Raw genomic sequence first — 19,114 nt, 5'->3', positions numbered from 1 at the left:
TAAAAATAGTAAACATAACCTCAACAATCCGATATAAAAACAAAGAAGAAGAAGTGGCCTCGAAATCCGCCAGAATTTCCCCCAGATATTTTGCCCGAAATCGGGCGCAGGTCGTCCGTCATATCCGGCGAAAATCTGGTCGAATCCATCTGTCAAACCGCATAACCGATTTAATCGGTTCAATCGGTTGACCACGCCCGACCGGTTTGTGTCATATTCGCCAGAATTACTGGCAGAAATCTGGGAAAAATCTGGGGGAAAATCCGCCAGAAATCTGGCGCAATGCCCAAGACAAACGCCAGACGCGCGCCCCCCGTTTCCGTCTGGGTTTCGAAGCTTCTAAGCTTTATATCGTTTTCAAAGTTTTCAATGCTCGCGACGCCAATGGCTATCTACCTAAGGTATTGCGATTGAGTGTGTAGTGGTGCGGTTGTAAAAATAGTTATCTCTGACACTCTCACTTACGTAGATGCTGAATGGCAAGCTTCCCACTGTGCGGTTTTGCTTTGCGCCTGCTTTGTTCGGTTTTTGGGCTCGTACCAAAACTAGAACACCAAAACCGCGGTGTGTGTCGTCACTGGCGCATGGGAAGCTTGCCATGCTTGCGTTTGTTATAAACGCTTGTTTGATTAAGAATTTGTACGATTAAAAATATTCTATTGGTGAAAATTGCGTTTTAAATTTCTTTTAGAAAACACATCATTAATAATACCTTGCTTTCATCATAAGATTTTTTGTATCAAGTCGATGTTATGAATTGAAAGAAGTTATATTCTTAAGTAAGAAAGGCTCTATCTTACCCCTGGTGGGATTAAATCCGATTTTTTTGTTCGAATTGTAGGGTTGAGTAGTTGTTTCTTCTTTATGTTAATCATTTGCCCATTATTTAAATAGATCATTGCCCATTATTTAAATAGACAAAATATTATAAAACACTGCCTTGTAAAATCTACCTCACTACGTTCTACGATTAACATGTTACGGCAAGGGAAGGTAAATTAAATCCGCTGCATCATCAAAGTTTAGTGAAGAAACGGATTCAACTTATCACATGCAATTAAAGCTAAGTTTTGCTCTATTTGCTTTTTTAATTGAGCGCCGTGTTTTGAGAAGTAACGGTATTTTTATATGTATATTGGAGAAAATATTGCTTTGCATGATAATGTGTACAGATGCGTAATCTAAAAACGTGCTTCGAGATAGGGTTTCAAAGTGAGATATAATGGTTAAAAGCTTATTTATTGCTTCGATGAAAAACTGGCGTTCTTCTAGAAAATTATGTAAAGTGAAAAAGTGCTTTTATTAAACATTGCCAAAAACTATCAAGGTGTTGCGATATAAAAGTTCAAACATTACAAAGATTACTGCCAAAAATGAACGTATGTAAGCCGGCTGCTTAAGGTCTGAGTTATACGCATAGATACCTGTATATTGTTACTGGATTCGAATCCTCGCTAATATTGTCGTTATTATTGTTATTGTCATTGCCAGTTGCCGAAGCAACATTACATAATACAACCGACATTTTACGGGCTCAACTTGATGACGCCAGGAGTATTGCCTGGATCTTTTGTTTTATCTTATTTTGTTGTATTTTATTGTCTTTCCTGCCAACAGTTTTCAACACCTTCGATTTGTATAACTCTTCTACTCCTTGCTATAATGTTTAACCAATTGCTTTACATTTCCCTGCCATAGTCTTTAAAATCGTATTGCACAATTCACTTTCGTTTTCCATCACAAGGTAAATATCGAACAACTTTATAACAAATTGATTAAAAATACACCACTGCACTCTTACATTTCTGTGTCAGGCATGTCAAGGGAAACGACACAAGAACAAAAAAAAATATTTTCGTCATCAAATACTGCAGCAATTAATCCATGCAGAGGAGGAGACTGCGTCTCTCAGTTTCAAGCATAGAATATAAACGCTGAACAATTAAATTTCATGTTCATGACACTTCTTTGTACGAACAAGCAATGACTTTTTTTTCATTTCATATTTTGTTTCGATTTTAACGCAAGATCATGCGCCTATTCATGTAGTCTCTCCAGCAACAACACCAAAAATCTCAAAATCGATTTCGCTTTGTTGTATGTACATTAAAAGAAAGAAAGTTTTTTTTTCAAATTTATTATAAGATTTTATCGAATCTAATTTTGTATGTGGCTATCATATCAAAGTAAGGAAAATTGAATCAATCGATAATATGATTTAGCTATGACAATGTTCAATAAAACATCTACCAACTACAACTAACACCGAAAGGAAATTAAATGGTAGAGATACATTAAATATATTGGCTTTCTGTGGGGGATATTTTCATTCTTTGTCACTACGCATAGAAGAGATGAAAGAATAGATAGAATACAAGAATGGACATTTACACAATCAATATTTTCAATGCGGTATTTCACATGCAGAATGTATTTTTAATCACTAAAACTGGTTCGTATTTTCAGTAGTTACTAAAAGGGAAGGGGTTGGCTCACACTGGTTTTTGGATTATAATTATATGTTTTTGGAAGTTTGCCACGAAATCAAACACAAAACATTTTTACTACTGATTAACATTCAAACATCGACAGCGACTGACCCGTCTGGGCTTTTTGGCTATAATCGTTTTCGTAATACGGTTCATAATCCATTGTTAATGTCAAATAGTGCCTTTATTTTCGTAAAGAGAGCAATTAAACACTTCATTCTTTACGTAAGCAAGATTTTCACCACTGGCCGGAACCGGAAATAGTTCAACAACAATTTCTTCCTAGTTTCCTAATTCACTAGAACACCTAACCGAAAATTAATGGCAAAGAAACAGTGTAGCTGGGGATAGTTCAATTTTACATAACACACTGGGCCACGATTCTGCCTTTACTGCTGCGGTGCGATGCAATAAGTGAAAATTTTATCCCAATTTGCTTGCTTGCTTCAACTATCTCTCGAAAATACTGCAATTCCCGAATCTCGCTCTCTCCCGCACCGGGTCACATTTCTCGCTCGATCCTTTCTGCTCCCAGTTCGTTCTGCTAGCGAATTGCGGCACACATGGATTTTCGGTCTCACGTCGGAGGCAAACACTCTCGCGTGCTCGCGAAAGCACCATGTGCGCAAGTCTGAGGCGGAAATTAGAGTAAGAAAGCAACTTTTGGTGCATCCGTTTGAATGCCCCGGTTTGAATTTTGTGGTTTTCCCAAAACTTTTCATTTGACACAAAATTCAAGTCAAATTTGAATGTGAATAATGTGGGTTATGTCTAATCAAGTGTGACACTTACAGAAACTTGTTTTTAAATGACTGACAGATATTTAATTTAATTTTTTATTTACACTTCCCGTGTTCAGGAAGCTGTTTGGCATCGATTTTGAGCAACTTTTGTTCCACGAAAAACATAACTTCTCTGGTTTAATGTTTTTCTTCGTTGATTTTTGATATGTTTGTATGCACATACATTGCAGAGTTTTTTTTTATTGATAGCCTTTTCAGGCTGGTCATCAAGCTTTCATAGCATGCTGGAAAATTTGATACTTTTTCAGGTAAAACCGTTGATTATACTCTCTTCGGGAAAAGTGTTCTCCAGACCATTCCCCATATACGGAGAAAAAAGAGTTCCCAAAATTGTGAACAAGTGCTCATGAAAATGGAGCATGAGCATGAGCATGAGCATGGTTGACTGCCAATGAGCTGCTACTCCGTTATTGACGGATCAGCTGAAGTTACACAATGAACCAACAGATGAGTAGTGGGAGCTAATCATCCTCACTGTATAACCCCTGAAGATCTCTGCTTTTAGTCAATACCGGCGCCCCCCAAGGAGATGCAGTTCAACAAAGGTAGGAATGTTAGTCCGATAGTTGAAGTTGCAGACTCATCAGACACAGAGTTTGTCGCTCTATACCTGTTGACACCGCGTGAGACCGTTGAATCCACAGCATCTCCTTCAAGCATCACGGGAAGTGGGGGAATTGTGTTAGTAGGGGAAGGAAAGGGAAGGTCAGGATTCATCTTGGTAGATGATATGATCGGAAAGTGAGAAGGACTTATCAATCGCGTATTTTTTACTTCCTACCGTCGGCGTGCCATCCGAGCAACGATGCTATGGGAAGGGCTTTCAAAACGAAATGAAATTTTTAGTCACGTATTATTCGTTATCATGTAAACTTCTTTGCAACAGACTTTACCACGAATTTGCCCAGTTTGGACCGCGAACAGCCGGCTCAACTATAGAAATTCAACATACACACGACGACACGAATCCTTCTTTCAATAAATTCAAGAATCTTCCACTACTTCCTCGCAAGTACTAATTTAATCCTCAAACGCGTATTCGTGTATCTTCCCGCCGGCGTGCTTTCTGAGCAACGATGCTTTGAGAATGAAAATGCATGTTTTACTAACTATTCGACGACGAACCTTCCGAGCGGCGGTGCTATGGAAAGGGATTGAACTTGAAACAATGTAGAATATAATATTACCACAAATTTAATTAAATGTCTCGAAAATTTTCGCAAAGAATACATTATTTCCTGTTTAAGAAACAAACGGCGACTACGATTATTAAAGTTAGTACGAATACGACTCGAATTGTATCCAACAGCTTAATCGATTCAAGAAACTTCTATCGAAAGACGAACGAGAACAAATTTCACCGCGAAACTGTTCGTATTTTTTTCAGTTAATTCCAGTTTTTTAACAAACGCGCGCGCGACGGAGAGAACCCGACGATCGACTGGCCAACTCGAAGGCCCAAATCAACTCAGAACAAGTGCTCATGAAAATGGAAACCACGAACAAAGTGTTCAAAATCGTACCATGGGATTTGAACACTTTGTTTGAGGTTCTCATTTTCATGAACGCTTGTTCACGATTTTGGGATCTCTTTTACACCGTGTAGGCCAGACCTTACCAGAAGTTGCCGTTTGATTTTCCATCGGTTAAAATGGCGTGAAGTCATGATTTATTGAAAAATGTAATTTTTGCGAAAATCAATAAAAACGATAATATTTTGAACCAAGCCACCTAGCCTAGCGGTAGCTCACTCATTTTTTCACTATTATCGAAATTTGTCTCGTATGATATCATAACCATTCCAAAACTTAATCCTCTACTGCCACATTTTTTTCCATTTAAAATTATCATTTCAACTCAAAATATGACCAATAATCGATTTTTCGACACCTGGGGAAGACCACAATGTACGGAGTTTCGTCCGTGGACTTTTCCTTCCGCTTGATGACATGCACCTCCAGCGCGTCCAGCTTGAGATCCCTCTTCAGCAGGTACTTGACCTCATCCGGTTTCAGTTGATCAGGTAAACCACGAACAACGACCCAGTGAAATCGTTCGCTTCTTCGGCCGTGGGTGTAAAATTCCACTTTCTTCCTTTGGAGGAGCTCCTGCAACTTGTCAAAATCTTTGACAGAGAAGCAGGTCTCCTTGGTTCCAAATCGGGTTAGTTTGTAAATCAGATCTGCTGGGCTGGCATTGTTGTTGTTTTTGTTTTCCGCTTGAGGGCTGAACTTGTTGTTGTTGAGCAGATTCTGCTCCACTTTGATATCGTCCTTTTTCTTCCTTTTGCGCTCGTTCTCCTCCATTCCTCGGAATGTTGGGGCAGAAAGTCCACTGACAGTACCACGATGGCGAAACATGAAGCTTCTCAACTCCCTTCTTAAACGTTCACGTGTTTTGTAAATTGCCCCTAAAACCATTAAAATATTAAGGGAGCGTACTTGCATTACGTAACAAAACATTTATATTTTTAGACCCCCAACACCACCTTTTAATACACTTCCCATAAATTTTTTCAAGACGATTCTTTTTTCCAGTGATTTGTTAGGATGTCTAGATAATCTCAAAACTTTGCAGAACTCAATTAATGCCTTCATAAGTGCAGTACTTCTGGAGACGCGCAGTCCTGTTTTTTCGCAATATTGTCCGTTTCTCTCGAAGGTACACGCCACGCGGCATATCAGAATGTGCCGCAGACACTGTTGCCAGCGATTTTCTGCACTTTTGGTGCAATAAAAAACATACCCAGCAACAATGCCATGCAATTCGAAGAAGAAGATCAACAAAAACAAAACGCACAGACTGGGATTTGACAGCGCGCATTTGCCGAAAGTGCGGCGCGTCGTTTCGAGGCTGGTATGCCACGTGTCTTTTTCGGGAATACGCGCAATCATTTTCGTCTCTTTTGTGTCGCTGTTTGTGTGCATGGGGTGATTGGTTATAATAATTGAATAATGCCTTCATAAATGCAGTGCTTCTGGGGACGCGCAGTCCTGTTTTTTCGCGATAATTTTCGTCGTAAATGATCGTAAAAATTTATTCCAACTGGCAGTTTTAGTATTAACTCATCAAACTATCGACTTTATGAAAAGTAAAGCGTCAGTTATTTACTATTTTTGAAATTTGCTCGCGTTATCTAAATTGTTAAAACAGTAAAAATATACTGATAATTCCAGCCCATAGCACTACTGCTCGGCTGGCACGCGTTCGATCAAAAAAACTTTTTAAATAATCAACTATCTATCTTTCCGCAACCGACTGCCTAAGATTTAAAATTTTCAACCGATAAACAAAATGCTCATGGTCACATTACTGCCACTCGTGAATCCTGACCTCATACCCATCTACTAACCCCCTCAAAACTCATGTGATACTTTGTCGGAGATGCAGTCGATTGGGCGGTCTCTATCACTCAAGTATCGGACTAACATCCACTTCCCCGTGACCCTACCACTGGTGGTGGCCGGCGCCGGTATTGATCAGCATGATAGGGGCCTTTGAGAAGTTGCGAAGCGAGGAAAGATAGCACCCACTCATCTTCCACGGCTCGTGGATGTAACTTCTGGAGGTCCTGGTCAATAACGGAGTAGCAACTGCGGGTGGGCACCTATGCTTATGCTTAAACTTTGCAGAACTCAATTTGATCAAATCTGTAATTTTTGCGATCAAAAACATCGTTCCAACTTTTTTTTTTGCTTGTAAAAAAAATCGCCGAAAATTCCACGGAGGCAGTTTTTTTTTTTTAAAAAAAAAGGTCGCAGGAATCACATATTTGTTCAAATCAAGTTCTGCAAAATTTTAGGATCATCTTAACATTCTTACAAATCCCTGGAAACAAGAATCGTCCCGATTGGTTGAGTTGTGCCCAAGAACCAGCGAAATGTAATTACCGTTCCAATTTTTTTTGTGAGGCTTGAGCGTCCGTGTAAGTTGGACATTCGTTGGGCGTTCCAGTGTTAATAAAATCAAAACCTATAGTTGTTCAAACTAACAAAAACTATGATTTATGTTGAAACTAGAATTTCGTGACGTTTGCATCCGATTTGTTGGCCAATTTTACACTGAAAATGAGAGCAGAATTAATGGCGAAACATGAATTGGGTCAGGATTGAGAAAAAGTCACGCTACATATTCCTCTTTCGATAAAGAATACTTGCTCAAAATAACGTTTCAATATTGTTTCTTATAGGAAATTCTTTGTGTAAATATGGGTATTCGGCGCCGTCGCTCCGTGCCATTCTTTCATACACTTAGGAGCCCAGGGCGGCGAAGTCCTTGTAGATAAAAAGGAAGACACTAGTACCAGCAATGGTGGCCGACAGCTATTAAGTCAACTTCGTTTTTTTTTAGGAAACTTAAAGTATTTTCCGAATCTGTGATAACATATGTACCTTTTCAAAATATGGTTTGAGTTATAAAAGCATAAGCATAAGCATAAGCATAAGCATAGGTGCCCACCCGCAGTTGCTACTCCGTTATTGACCAGGACCTCCAGAAGTTACATCCACGAGCCGTGGAAGATGAGTGGGTGCTATCTTTCCTCGCTTCGCAACTTCTCAAAGGCCCCTATCATGCTGATCAATACCGGCGCCGGTCAAATATGGTTTGAGTTATAGCCGAAATACTGAAAAAAGAAAAGCCAATGCGTTGCAACGTCACGCCGGAATGTGTATATTACTGATTCGGATTAGAAATTTAATTTTCTACAAGTAATTACATTTGTACTGGATAAACAAGTTGCGATTGATGATTGGACAAATAAAACAAACGAATGAATATTTAAAATGTTTAGGCTGAAATAAACGTGTCGTTTTTGTCGCCGAAGAGAATGTGTCATCTAGAAAAACACTTTGAATGGGACAATGAGTGGAAACGAAGAATGTATTCTATACACGATGTTTACATTAGGAGTGAGCAGCGTACAAACTCACATTGATCCATTTACATTGTTTTGCTTGATATCATGTCTGCACGACGAAGTCGGATTTTGAAATTTAACTTAAAATATTCAAAAAAATAAAAAATAAACGATTTCAAAGATTTTAAAATAAACTTTGTCATGTTCACGGAATCAACTTGACGAGTTTGCCTTAAAAAAAATACGAGTTTTAACTCAAAAAACCCTAAAATTCCGTTTATATTTTAAATTATATTCAGTCATTATTTCATTGCTTTTACTTTTAATGATTTCTAAGAATAAATTTTTTGCAAGTCGGCCTTCGTGCACGAGTTGGTCGGGCGTCTGGGCCAGGTTGTGTGCGAGCTTCGTCGGAGGAGGGGAAAAAATAATGAAGTGTTATACAAATGCCATTTATTAATCATTATATATGCGCTGATCCCTGTTTTGCCTGATGGGATTGGAAGTTTAAAGATAGTTCGAGAACCCGTCTGGTTCTTGCTCTACGTTTAGGCCGCTAGGATCTCTGCCATTCTGAAATGGGTCATTGGAAGCAGCGCGAAGGGTTTTAACCACCTAATACCCGGACTGAGATATGTTGTATCAGCATAAACCAAGTCTGATACAAACTATACTTCCCCATAATTTCGCTGTCCAGCGGGTATTGGATTGGACCACACACACATTGAAAATTGTTTCTGAACTTGTTTCTGATAAATATTAAGCAAAAAATTATAAAGGAACGTAATTCAAATTGTACTTACATCTCATTTGATCATGGTAATCAAAAAATTGTTAAACAAACTCTCTATCTTACTTTGGCAGTAAGGGGTTTATATATTTTATTAACGAAATAACACCAGTAATTCTATTAAAAATCATATCTACATTATAGTAAATCATTTTGCAAGATCTTTTTCCAGTTGTTTCAAAAATCAATATCATCAGAAAATATTGTCGATATGAAAATTTCTTATAATCTGATACATTTATGAACTTAACAATGAATATAATTAAACAAAATAATGATAAGTTTTCTCATAATTTTTTTTAAGAGCCTTTTCAAAATATTGGTTCCAAAAAGTTAAGAAATTGTATACTTCCGCTTGAATTTCGGGAATTCCCGGGAAATTTACAAATTTCCCGGAAAACGGGAAATATTTTTTCTGGGAAATCCCGGGAATTCCCGGGACGGGAAGTTGGACGCTCTAATCAGATTATAAGAAATTTTCATATTGACAATATTTTCTGATGATATTGATTTTTGAAACAACTGGAAAAAGATCTTGCATAATGAAAATGATTTACTATAATGTAGATATGATTTTTAATAGAATTACTGGTGTTATTTCGTTAATAAAATATATAAACCCCTTACTGCCAAAGTAAGATAGAGAGTTTGTTTAACAATTTTTTGATTACCATGATCAAATGAGATGTAAGTACAATTTGAATTACGTTCCTTTATAATTTTTGCTTAATATTTATCAGAAACAAGTTCAGAAACAATTTTCAATGTGTGTGTGTGGTCCAATCCAATACCCGCTGGACGGCAGCGAAATTATGGGAAAGTATAGTTTGTATCAGACTTGGTTTATGCTGATACAACATATCTCAGTCCCGGGTATTAGGTGGTTAAAACCCTTCGCGCTGCTTCCAATGACCCATTTCAGAATGGCAGAGATCCTAGCGGCCTAAACGTAGAGCAAGAACCAGACGGGTTCTCGAACTATCTTTAAACTTCCAATCCCATCAGGCAAAACAGGGATCAGCGCGTATATAATGATTAATAAATGGCATTTGTATAACACTTCATTATTTTTTCCCCTCCTCCGACGAAGCTCGCACACAACCTGGCCCAGACGCCCGACCAACTCGTCGGATTTTCTTATTTTTTTCACTTTTTCACGACTTTTTTTCACCAAAGGATGCGCAGGCCTAATCCTGTCATCCTCCGACGAAGCTCGCACACAAACTTAAGTTCAGAAACAATTTTAAATATATTGAAAATTGTTTCTGAACTTTTTTCAATATATTTAAAATTTCCCGGGAATTCCCGGGATTTGCCGGGAAATTGGTTGAAAATTTCCCGTTTCCCGGGAAATTTATAACCCCGGGAAATTGGACGCTCTAGTCTCTTCGTGTAGTTTGTACCCCGTTGGTTTGACAAAGTCAAACTAAAAAGTGACAGTAGTTTGACAAAGTCAAACTAAACGATTGGTAGTGTGTGTGAGCTTTGTGTAAAGGGAATGTCAAACTTAAAAAGTGACCCCGTTCGTTTGACTACAATTGGTGTCAAACCAACGGGGTTTTTAGTGTACAACTATTTACTAATTTGAAGTTTCATGTGCTCTTAAACTGCTGTCCTTTTTCATAATGTAGCTCCGATTTGTCCCTGTTGACAATTATAATTCAAAGGGAGGGGAGAGGGGCTTTTATGGCTGCGTGAAACAACAGTAAAAGTTTTTTTTTTGAAAATGTCCAATAAACCAAATTTTCAGTTTTTGCTTTTTGGGTGTTTTTTAATACTCCTGACTAAAGGCGGTTTTAAAAATACCCAAAAAGCAAAATCTGGAAATTTGGTTTATTGGACCTTTTAAAAAAAACTCCAGAAATATGCTAAGAGAAAAAGTGGTTAAGTAAAACAAGTTTAGGTAGACCACTGATAAATCGACAATGATCACTTACATTAACTTTTGATATGCCTCTGACTGTGAATGCGAGTAGGTAGTTGACAATTCACTTTCAGTAGAATCTTGTCGGTTTTGTATAAATTCAAATGGTATTGCTGGTGTCGTCTCTTGATACTCTACGAAAGATGTCTTGTTCAACATAGCTGCATTTATTGTTGGTGCTTGTTGAGGTGATTCTTCCTGTAGATCAAATTTGAATAAAGAATTGTACAAATTCGGTCTTAGAAACACAATGTAAGCATACCTCAGAGTGATCTTTAGTGAGTTCTTCCTGCTCGTTGAATGACATTTTAGTGGTGGCATCAGTTTCATTTTTCGTACCGGGAGATTTTTCATCCGAACTTTTTGTTTCCAACTCAAATAAATTGGGTCCTTCTGCCTTACCAGGAGTGGTTGCGGTTGTTACAAGCGGTAACGGTGCTGTCTGTCGATCTGTTCCCAACTGCGCTTGCCGTTCCCTTTCCTGGGCACGACGTTGATTCAGTAGTTCGTTATCAAGCTGGCGAACCTCGCGGGCTTCACGCTAAAAAAAGTTTTGATGCAAACTTTTAGAATTTCTCAACATAGGAAATCAAGACTAATTACATCATATCAGAAAAAACATCACAAAACTCATCCAAGAGACTTCGTGCTCAAGATATTTTTAGATTTGGATTTTTTTGTGAAACATTGAAAATTAGTCCGGTTTAATTTAGTTAGATTTATCAAGAATACTTTTGTAGAATTTGATTAAGATAAAACTTTGACTGTTTGACTCGCCACAGTTTACATCAATGGGTAACAAAATCCCTCGATTTGCGCAAAAAGTGATCATCATCGGTTTAATGTTTCTTAATAATATAAAATGTAATATCTTTTAAGTTAACGGGTATCCAGTAAAAAGTGATAATTTTTTCAATACCTTTCTATCAAAAAACTAAAGGGCCTATTTTTTCTTTTCTACGAAACTCGTTTTAAAACAATTCAACTGCAAGCCGAATCAATCGATCAGAGTTGTAAGAATCTTTAAATTTGGATGAACCCAATTATGCAAACTACGATAGAATGACAAAATCTGCTAGAAAAATGACATTGACATTAGATCTATATGATAAGTAATGTTAAGTTTTTGTAAAAAATATGTTAGAACCATGAATACATAAAAACATATAAATTTTATAATAGAACATTACCTTGAATATAGCAGCTTCAATTTTCTGATGCTTTTGTTGCTCTCGTTCAGCGTTTTCATTCTTCTGGCGCTCCTTTTGTTTCTCCTCCTCGGTAGGTCCTGCTTTGGTATCTGATTAGAATGTTTCGAATGGAGCGGTATGGTTGAGGGTAAAAGGGATCGATAAGGGGGAAAATATAGTAGAACAAGTTTTTGCTCAAAACAAATCATTACTGGTACATCTCTGGGCCAATGTTTGTGTGTATTCCATCAACTGAAATTGTGATACTCCATTGTTTGAACACTCAGATGCAATTTTACGACATCATGTTGGCAAACTAAAACAAGTGCAACATCCCACAACACTAACAGGTTCTTATTTTGCAACACTCATGAACTTGAACTCTTCACGAATCTGTTTTTTCAACGATCACAGCTGCAAAAGCAACGTGATTTTTTGTTCTGATTTTTTTATTGCAACAATGAAATACACAGTTCGATTCAAGTTGCAGGTCTGTTATGGTCGTTATGTATCATTGAAGATGGTAAAATATTTTTAATTAATTTATTTGAAATTGGGGTGCAATCTACCGTATGCGTGCATTTTTTAGGAACACGCCCAATAACACCGTTTATAACTTTAGAGTTTTTTTTATTAGGTCCTATAAACATATAAAAGACAATAGTTTATTGGTCCTTTTAAAAAAAAAACTCTGGAACTGTTTCTACAATTTTAATTATAAACTTCATACCTCCCCGAATCACGTTCGGTTTATTTCGTTTATTTTGATAAATATACTACTTATAAACGCATAGCTGCCCCACGGGAAATTTGTGGTCAAGTTTTGTTAAAAAAGCGTCAACAATAAAATTTTAGGATGTTGAAGCCAAATTGTTCAATATGTTTGAAACAATTGCAAAATTGTTCAACTGCATACAGTAAATTGTAAATAGTGGAACGGTGGGACAAGTATGCGTTTATTGTAAATAACAGTTGAAAAAATACTTTTTGTTTTTCATTTACTTAAAAATGCACATGAGACAAATATGCTTTTGTGGAAACAATCTGCTTTAACATTCGGATATTTAGATTTGTTTCTGAAGATTTTTTTTTCAAAGGTAAACTTAGTTAAAATCTGCAGCAAATCAAAGAAACGTGATTTGAGGAGTTCTAAAGTCGATACACAAACTTATTCTAAGGCCTGAAACTTATTTCAAAATTGTTATACAGTGAACTTATATTAGATCAAAAAAAAGTGTTTAAATCGGCGTAAGGATAATATTACAGGCCATTAACTAATGCTTGCTGTTGCAGGCTAGAATGCTGTGAAATTTCATGCAGCTTGACTCGAAAGTGTTAGTATGTTAGATGTATAGTGAACAATGTATGGAATAGTTATGAACGCTCCCAAGGGCCTGGCAACGCAGATCGGGAGAAGTCTTTTTTTAATACCGTAAACTGAAGCGAAAAGTGGCTGCTTGGGTATAGAGAGATGAATTTTAACATTAAGCTCAAACAACGTGAGCATGCCAATTATTTTTTTATATGATTCACTTGGTCAACAATTCAATTCTTTACACTGAACATAACATGTTTAAAACAGCTGGCCCCACTCAGCCATAAGACCTTAACGCATCAGTTTATTAAACACGTCACGTCAGCGAATACCACGTATCTTTTTTTTCGTTTCTTAAACTTATACAACAATAACATGAGAGAGCAATAGTTTGAAGAAATTAGTACTTCGAAAATAGACACCATAGTTGCATTGTTAATTTGATTTTGGCGAACCGTGGTAAATTTCCTTGAAAATTCGACGTTGGCGTCGAATTGATCGCGGTCGATACTTTTCTACCACAGTTTTTTGTGTGATCAATGTGGTAAATGCTTAGGTGGATTTTTGACAGTTCGAAATATTTCAAGAAAATTTACCGCGGTCAATCAAAATCAAATAAACAATGCAGCTCATACCTTTGAATACGGATAAATACGTATGCTGGTAAACATATGGAAGAAGGAAAATAAATTCGTAGGATTATGTAGTCCATTGAACATTAATGCGATTTTTATATATCACCTTTCATTGACTAGCATGACTAGAATGGTCTGCGTGAACACATCCCAAAAATAAATAATGAGAAGAGACATTCCTATAACCGATAACTTTAAATTTATTTTAATCCCAACCTGATCCGCATATCATGAAATCTGTTGCCTGTCCATCTGGTGTTGTATAAAAAATGAAAATGTTGACGTTAGATTTCTTTGGCAGGACGAATATTGAAGAGGTAAGAGTATATTTTCGCCGTATTCAAAAGATAATATTTAGCAGATGGGTAATTCTCTACCAACTCACACGAAATCGGGAAAAGTTGCCCCGACCCCTCTTCGATTTGCGTGAAACTTTGTCCTAAGGGGTAACTTTTGTCCCTGATCACGAATCCGAGGTCCGTTTTTTGATATCTCGTGACGGAGGGGCGGTACGACCCTTCCATTTTTGAACATGCGAAAAAGAGGTGTTTTTCAACAATTTGCAGCCTGAAACGGTGATGAGATAGAAATTTGGTGTCAAAGGGACTTTTATGTAAAATTAGACGCCCGATTTGATGGCGTACTCAGAATTCCGAAAAAACGTATTTTCATCGAAAAACACTAAAAAGTTTTAAAAATTCTCCCATTTTCCGTTACTCGACTGTAAAAATTTTGGAACATGTCATTTTATGGGAAATTTAATGTACTTTTCGAATCTACATTGTCCCAGAAGGGTCATTTTTCATTTAGAACAAAATTTTTCATTTTAAAATTTCGTGTTTTTCTAACTTTGCAGGGTTATTTTTTAGAGTGTAACAATGTTCTACAAAGTTGTAGAGCAGACAATTACAAAAATTTTGATGTATAGACATAAGGGGTTTGCTTATAAACATCACGAGTTATCGCGATTTTACGAAAAAAAGTTTTGAAAAAGTTAATTTTTGCGTTTCTCTTTGTTTCGTCGTCCGTGTCTGTCGCGGGTGACCATGAATGGCCATGATCGATGACGACCAACTTTTTCAAAACTTTTTTTCGTAAAATCGCGATAACTCGTGATGGTTATAAGCAAACCCCTTATGTCTATATATCAAAATTTTTGCAATTGTCTGCTCTACAACTTTGTGGAACATTGTTACACTCTAAAAATAACCCTGCAAAGTTAGAAAAACACGAAATTTTAAAATGAAAAATTTTGTTCTAAATGAAAAATGACCCTTCTGGGACAATGTAGATTCGAAAAGTACATTAAATTTCCCATAAAATGACATGTTCCAAAATTTTTACAGTCGAGTAACGGAAAATGGGAGAATTTTTAAAACGTTTTTAGTGTTTTTCGATAAAAATACGTTTATTCGAATTCTGAGTACGCCATCAAATCGGGCGTCTAATTTTACACAAAAGTCCCTTTGACACCAAATTTCTATCTCATCACCGTTTCAGGCTGCAAATTATTGAAAAACACCTCTTTTTTCACATGTTCAAAAATGGAAGGGGTCGTACCGCCCCTCCGTCACGAGATATCAAAAAACGGACCTCGGATTCGTGATCAGGGACAAAAGTTACCCCTTAGGACAAAGTTTCACGCAAATCGAAGAGGGGTCGGGGCAACTGCTGTGTGAGTTGGCGGAGAATTACCCAGATAGTATTTCGGAAATTCAGTAATGCCAAATTTTCCTACGAAAATATGCTTTTCATCTGATGTAACTAGAAGATGTTGAACCTGAACTAGGTGCTTTCCATCAATTGAATGCTGTTGAGTAAACACATTTCTTATCACATGTAACAACACATCAAGTGGATAATCAGTACAAGTGAAGGTTTTAATAGTATTAAAACATAAACGGGGAACTATTGTGAGTGACCAGGGGGAAGAGTTTATTCCAGGAAACCAACTTACTTGAAGAACTCCCACCAGATGCTCCCGGCGGAGGGAACGAAAACCAAAACTGATGAGCCAGTTTGATGAACTGTAGACGAAAATGAATACACGGGTTTGAAAATGTTGTAAAACAAATGACACACATGAACTATGCAATGTGTAGAAGCATGCAATTGATTACAAAATATTACAAAACTAAACGCACAGCATGTTCTTATTATCAATCAAAAAGTAGTGCCTATAAGCTAAGTAAGCTTGTGCATTAGGCAATAATAAAGTTTAACGGAACTATCGAACATTCTACCAATTCTAAGAGATATTTCACAGCCAACATGCTATTGTTATGATTTTTTCTAAACATAAAGGTGACAAAAAAACTTTTGAAACAATATATGAAATACTACAAGTGCAAATGAGTCCTCCAGAAAATATCAAATTTCATTAAGTGTTATGTCTCACGCAAAGATGTTAGGGTCGAAATGGAGGTTTTTTTTTGTTATATTTTTTTGACGGGTTTACAGCGAGTCAATTATTTGTCCGAAACCACACAATTCACAGCACTCTTAAAATATAAAATAACAATTTTATAAAAATAGTTGTTCATAAACTAATGTTTTGATAAGCTTTACCTGAAAAAGTACATTAAAACCAATTTTCAATGTAAACTTACTAAACAAAGCTAAAATGTGAGCTTATCTGGTTTATAAGTAGTGCCAGTCTCGTCTGAATATCTGCTTCAGTATGCTCTTTTAGATTCTTTTCAAGGAAAACTCTTAAACTTCAACCGAATGATTTCATTCTTAACAGTCTGGACCCGAAGTCTGATTTTTCTGTTACATTCTTATTGGAATGCGTATAAACTGTAAAGGGAGCTGCAGGCACCGTCTCCAGACAGTTAAGGATCTTGTAGGAGTTTTATCTGAGGAACATTTTTTTAGAATAAATCTGGTCTTTTTTTCATGACGTCCTATTATAATATGTAAACATTAACCATATTCCGTTTACAATGATGGACATTGACATAAAAGCCGTACTGTTACAAAGATTTTGTAGATCCGCGGTTGAATTTCTTGAAACATTTCGTTGGCGTCGAATTGTCAAACATTGTTCGCGGTAAATACTTTTCTACCACAGTTTTTTGTGTGATCAATGTGGTAGATGATTTGCTAGATTTTTGATAGTTCGATAATAATCTAATTATTTGAAGAAAGTCTTCCTCAGGTTTACGGTGTGGGGGAGATACACTCAACGTTTACATTAAAAATAACTTTAAAAAAAACTAAATAATTTTCACAAAACCAAAAAGGTTATTTGTGAAAATGATACTTCTGGAGAACCTATAATTTGGTCAAATTTGAATATTTTTTTTTAAAGATTTCTACAAATCATTGAAGAGGTGATCCCCAAAAAATCATCCAAAAAAGAGTATTACATAAACGGCATAGCTCACATAACAATTCTAATCATAAATCCCAGCCGTTGTTAGATGAATATTGAAGCTTCCCAATCAGTAGTTCAAAGTAATTTTTCTGCGATACAAAAAAAGGAGATCAGGTCTAACCACTTTCCCTTATTTTAAGTTGGTGATAACTAAGTCACTTATCATAACTTATGTAGTTTTGAAGCTACAAAGTACCCTAATACTGCTCTCCCTCTCCAGATTACAGACGATTCAGCACAGTTGACGGTTGAGTATATTTTCCTTTAAATTTTACTAATATTTATGTATGTCACTTAGGTTTGAGGTTAACACCAATTTATGAATAGTTTGAAGAAAGAAATGTGTTTTTATTCCATCTTAAACCAATTAAAATCAGAGGTCATAAAAAAGTGCAACTTTTAAGTGGTAATATATGGTAAAGAAAATACTACTTATTCGTCAGAAAAAAGGGTGTAGAAAATTGAATGGCTACAACACTCATTCTATCTTACCCTAACGAAAATTGTGTGTTCCGTTTATTCTTCTAAAGGTAAAAAAGCATCCGATGTGAAGAGAAAACTTTTATTTTTCAATGATAATCGTTCAACACAAACTACACACTCTGCAGGTGTTTTCGCCATCCTCACTACACATTTTAGAATAAACTCAGCCGCTTCGAAGAATTTTTCTGCTCTCCATCACCGCCCTCCCACCGCACACCACCACCCAAAAAATTTCTTGATTAAGTAATAGATACTTAATCATTGCACTCAATAGCTAATGTTTCGAGGAGAATTTCGACATTATGCTCAACAGATAGTTCTCACTAGTTATTTACACAAATTAATCGAATTAAACTAGATAATAAAACAACACTCCACATCGATAGCTTTAGTATAAAACTAGGATAGCAGTAATTTTTACGACGACTAAAAATAGCCAAAGATTTTCGCTGAAGAAAAATTAAAAACAGGTATGCAACAGTTATCACAGATCTGCAAAAGAACACTCATACACTGAAGTTTTACAGCAAAACTTACTTAATGTAATCCTGTTTGTATATACTTTAACTTTACTGAAAGTTTGATTTTGATTCCGAAAGGTGAACCATAAAGATTTACACTTTTAAGAAACAGTACGGCGCATGCGCCATGCTCAAGGGGTAGCTAAACGCAAAAAACGTTAAAGTAACAAGATACCGAATATATCCAACAATGTGTTAAGGGGTTACTAGCAATTATGATCTAAACCGTCCCAAATGCTGGGTGAAAATTTCTGCGACATTGGTGCAGATTTAATTGTAGAACACCAATGACAGCAATACTGTTTAAAAAACCCGTGACATCAAATCAGCACTTACTCCCCGGAAATCTTTATATTAGAAAAAGAATGATATGGCCGTATTTGTACCTCTGATACGCCTACATTGTTTGAAAATCGCAAACATGAAAAAAGATCAGTGTCTTGCGAATCTCGTGGTGAACGGACACTAGAGCTGCGGTATTTTTTACTACCTAAGCTCAGAGTTATTTCAAAACAAAATTCACAGTCTTTTTAAAGACTACCTGAGTTTTTTTTCCAAAATTCTAAACAGTCTTTTCAAGACTAACCCCACCTGAAATTTTGTTGTATTTTACAAACGAAGCCATCTTTTTAAGAGAACTTTGCTTGCAAAATGCGTCAAAACAAAGGTAAACGCAAATCTTCTGAAGATTTGGTCGTTACGTCGATGAAGCGTTTGAACGCTAAAC

General features: G+C 36.5%; 1 protein-coding gene across 1 annotated transcript in view; it reads right to left on the bottom strand.

Annotated features, from left to right (window-relative positions):
* LOC6045828 (voltage-gated potassium channel subunit beta-2) overlaps positions 1 to 18,514 on the bottom strand; it is a 33,584-nt gene extending 15,070 nt beyond the window's left edge. The window contains exons 1-5 of the mRNA XM_038251737.1: positions 18,404 to 18,514; positions 15,962 to 16,031; positions 12,055 to 12,164; positions 11,127 to 11,405; positions 10,878 to 11,062 (exon numbers count right to left, since the gene is read on the bottom strand). Coding sequence (XP_038107665.1) covers positions 10,878 to 11,062; positions 11,127 to 11,171 — 230 coding nt within the window. The 5' untranslated portion in view covers positions 11,172 to 11,405; positions 12,055 to 12,164; positions 15,962 to 16,031; positions 18,404 to 18,514. The remainder of the gene's footprint in view (positions 1 to 10,877; positions 11,063 to 11,126; positions 11,406 to 12,054; positions 12,165 to 15,961; positions 16,032 to 18,403) is intronic.
* Positions 18,515 to 19,114: the final 600 nt, after the last annotated feature.

Source organism: Culex quinquefasciatus, chromosome 2 (genome assembly GCF_015732765.1).
Source record: "Culex quinquefasciatus strain JHB chromosome 2, VPISU_Cqui_1.0_pri_paternal, whole genome shotgun sequence".
In the NCBI taxonomy this organism is placed as follows: domain Eukaryota; kingdom Metazoa; phylum Arthropoda; class Insecta; order Diptera; family Culicidae; genus Culex; species Culex quinquefasciatus.
Note: the sequence above shows the minus strand (reverse complement) of the source record. Positions and strands in the feature narration are given on the sequence as shown.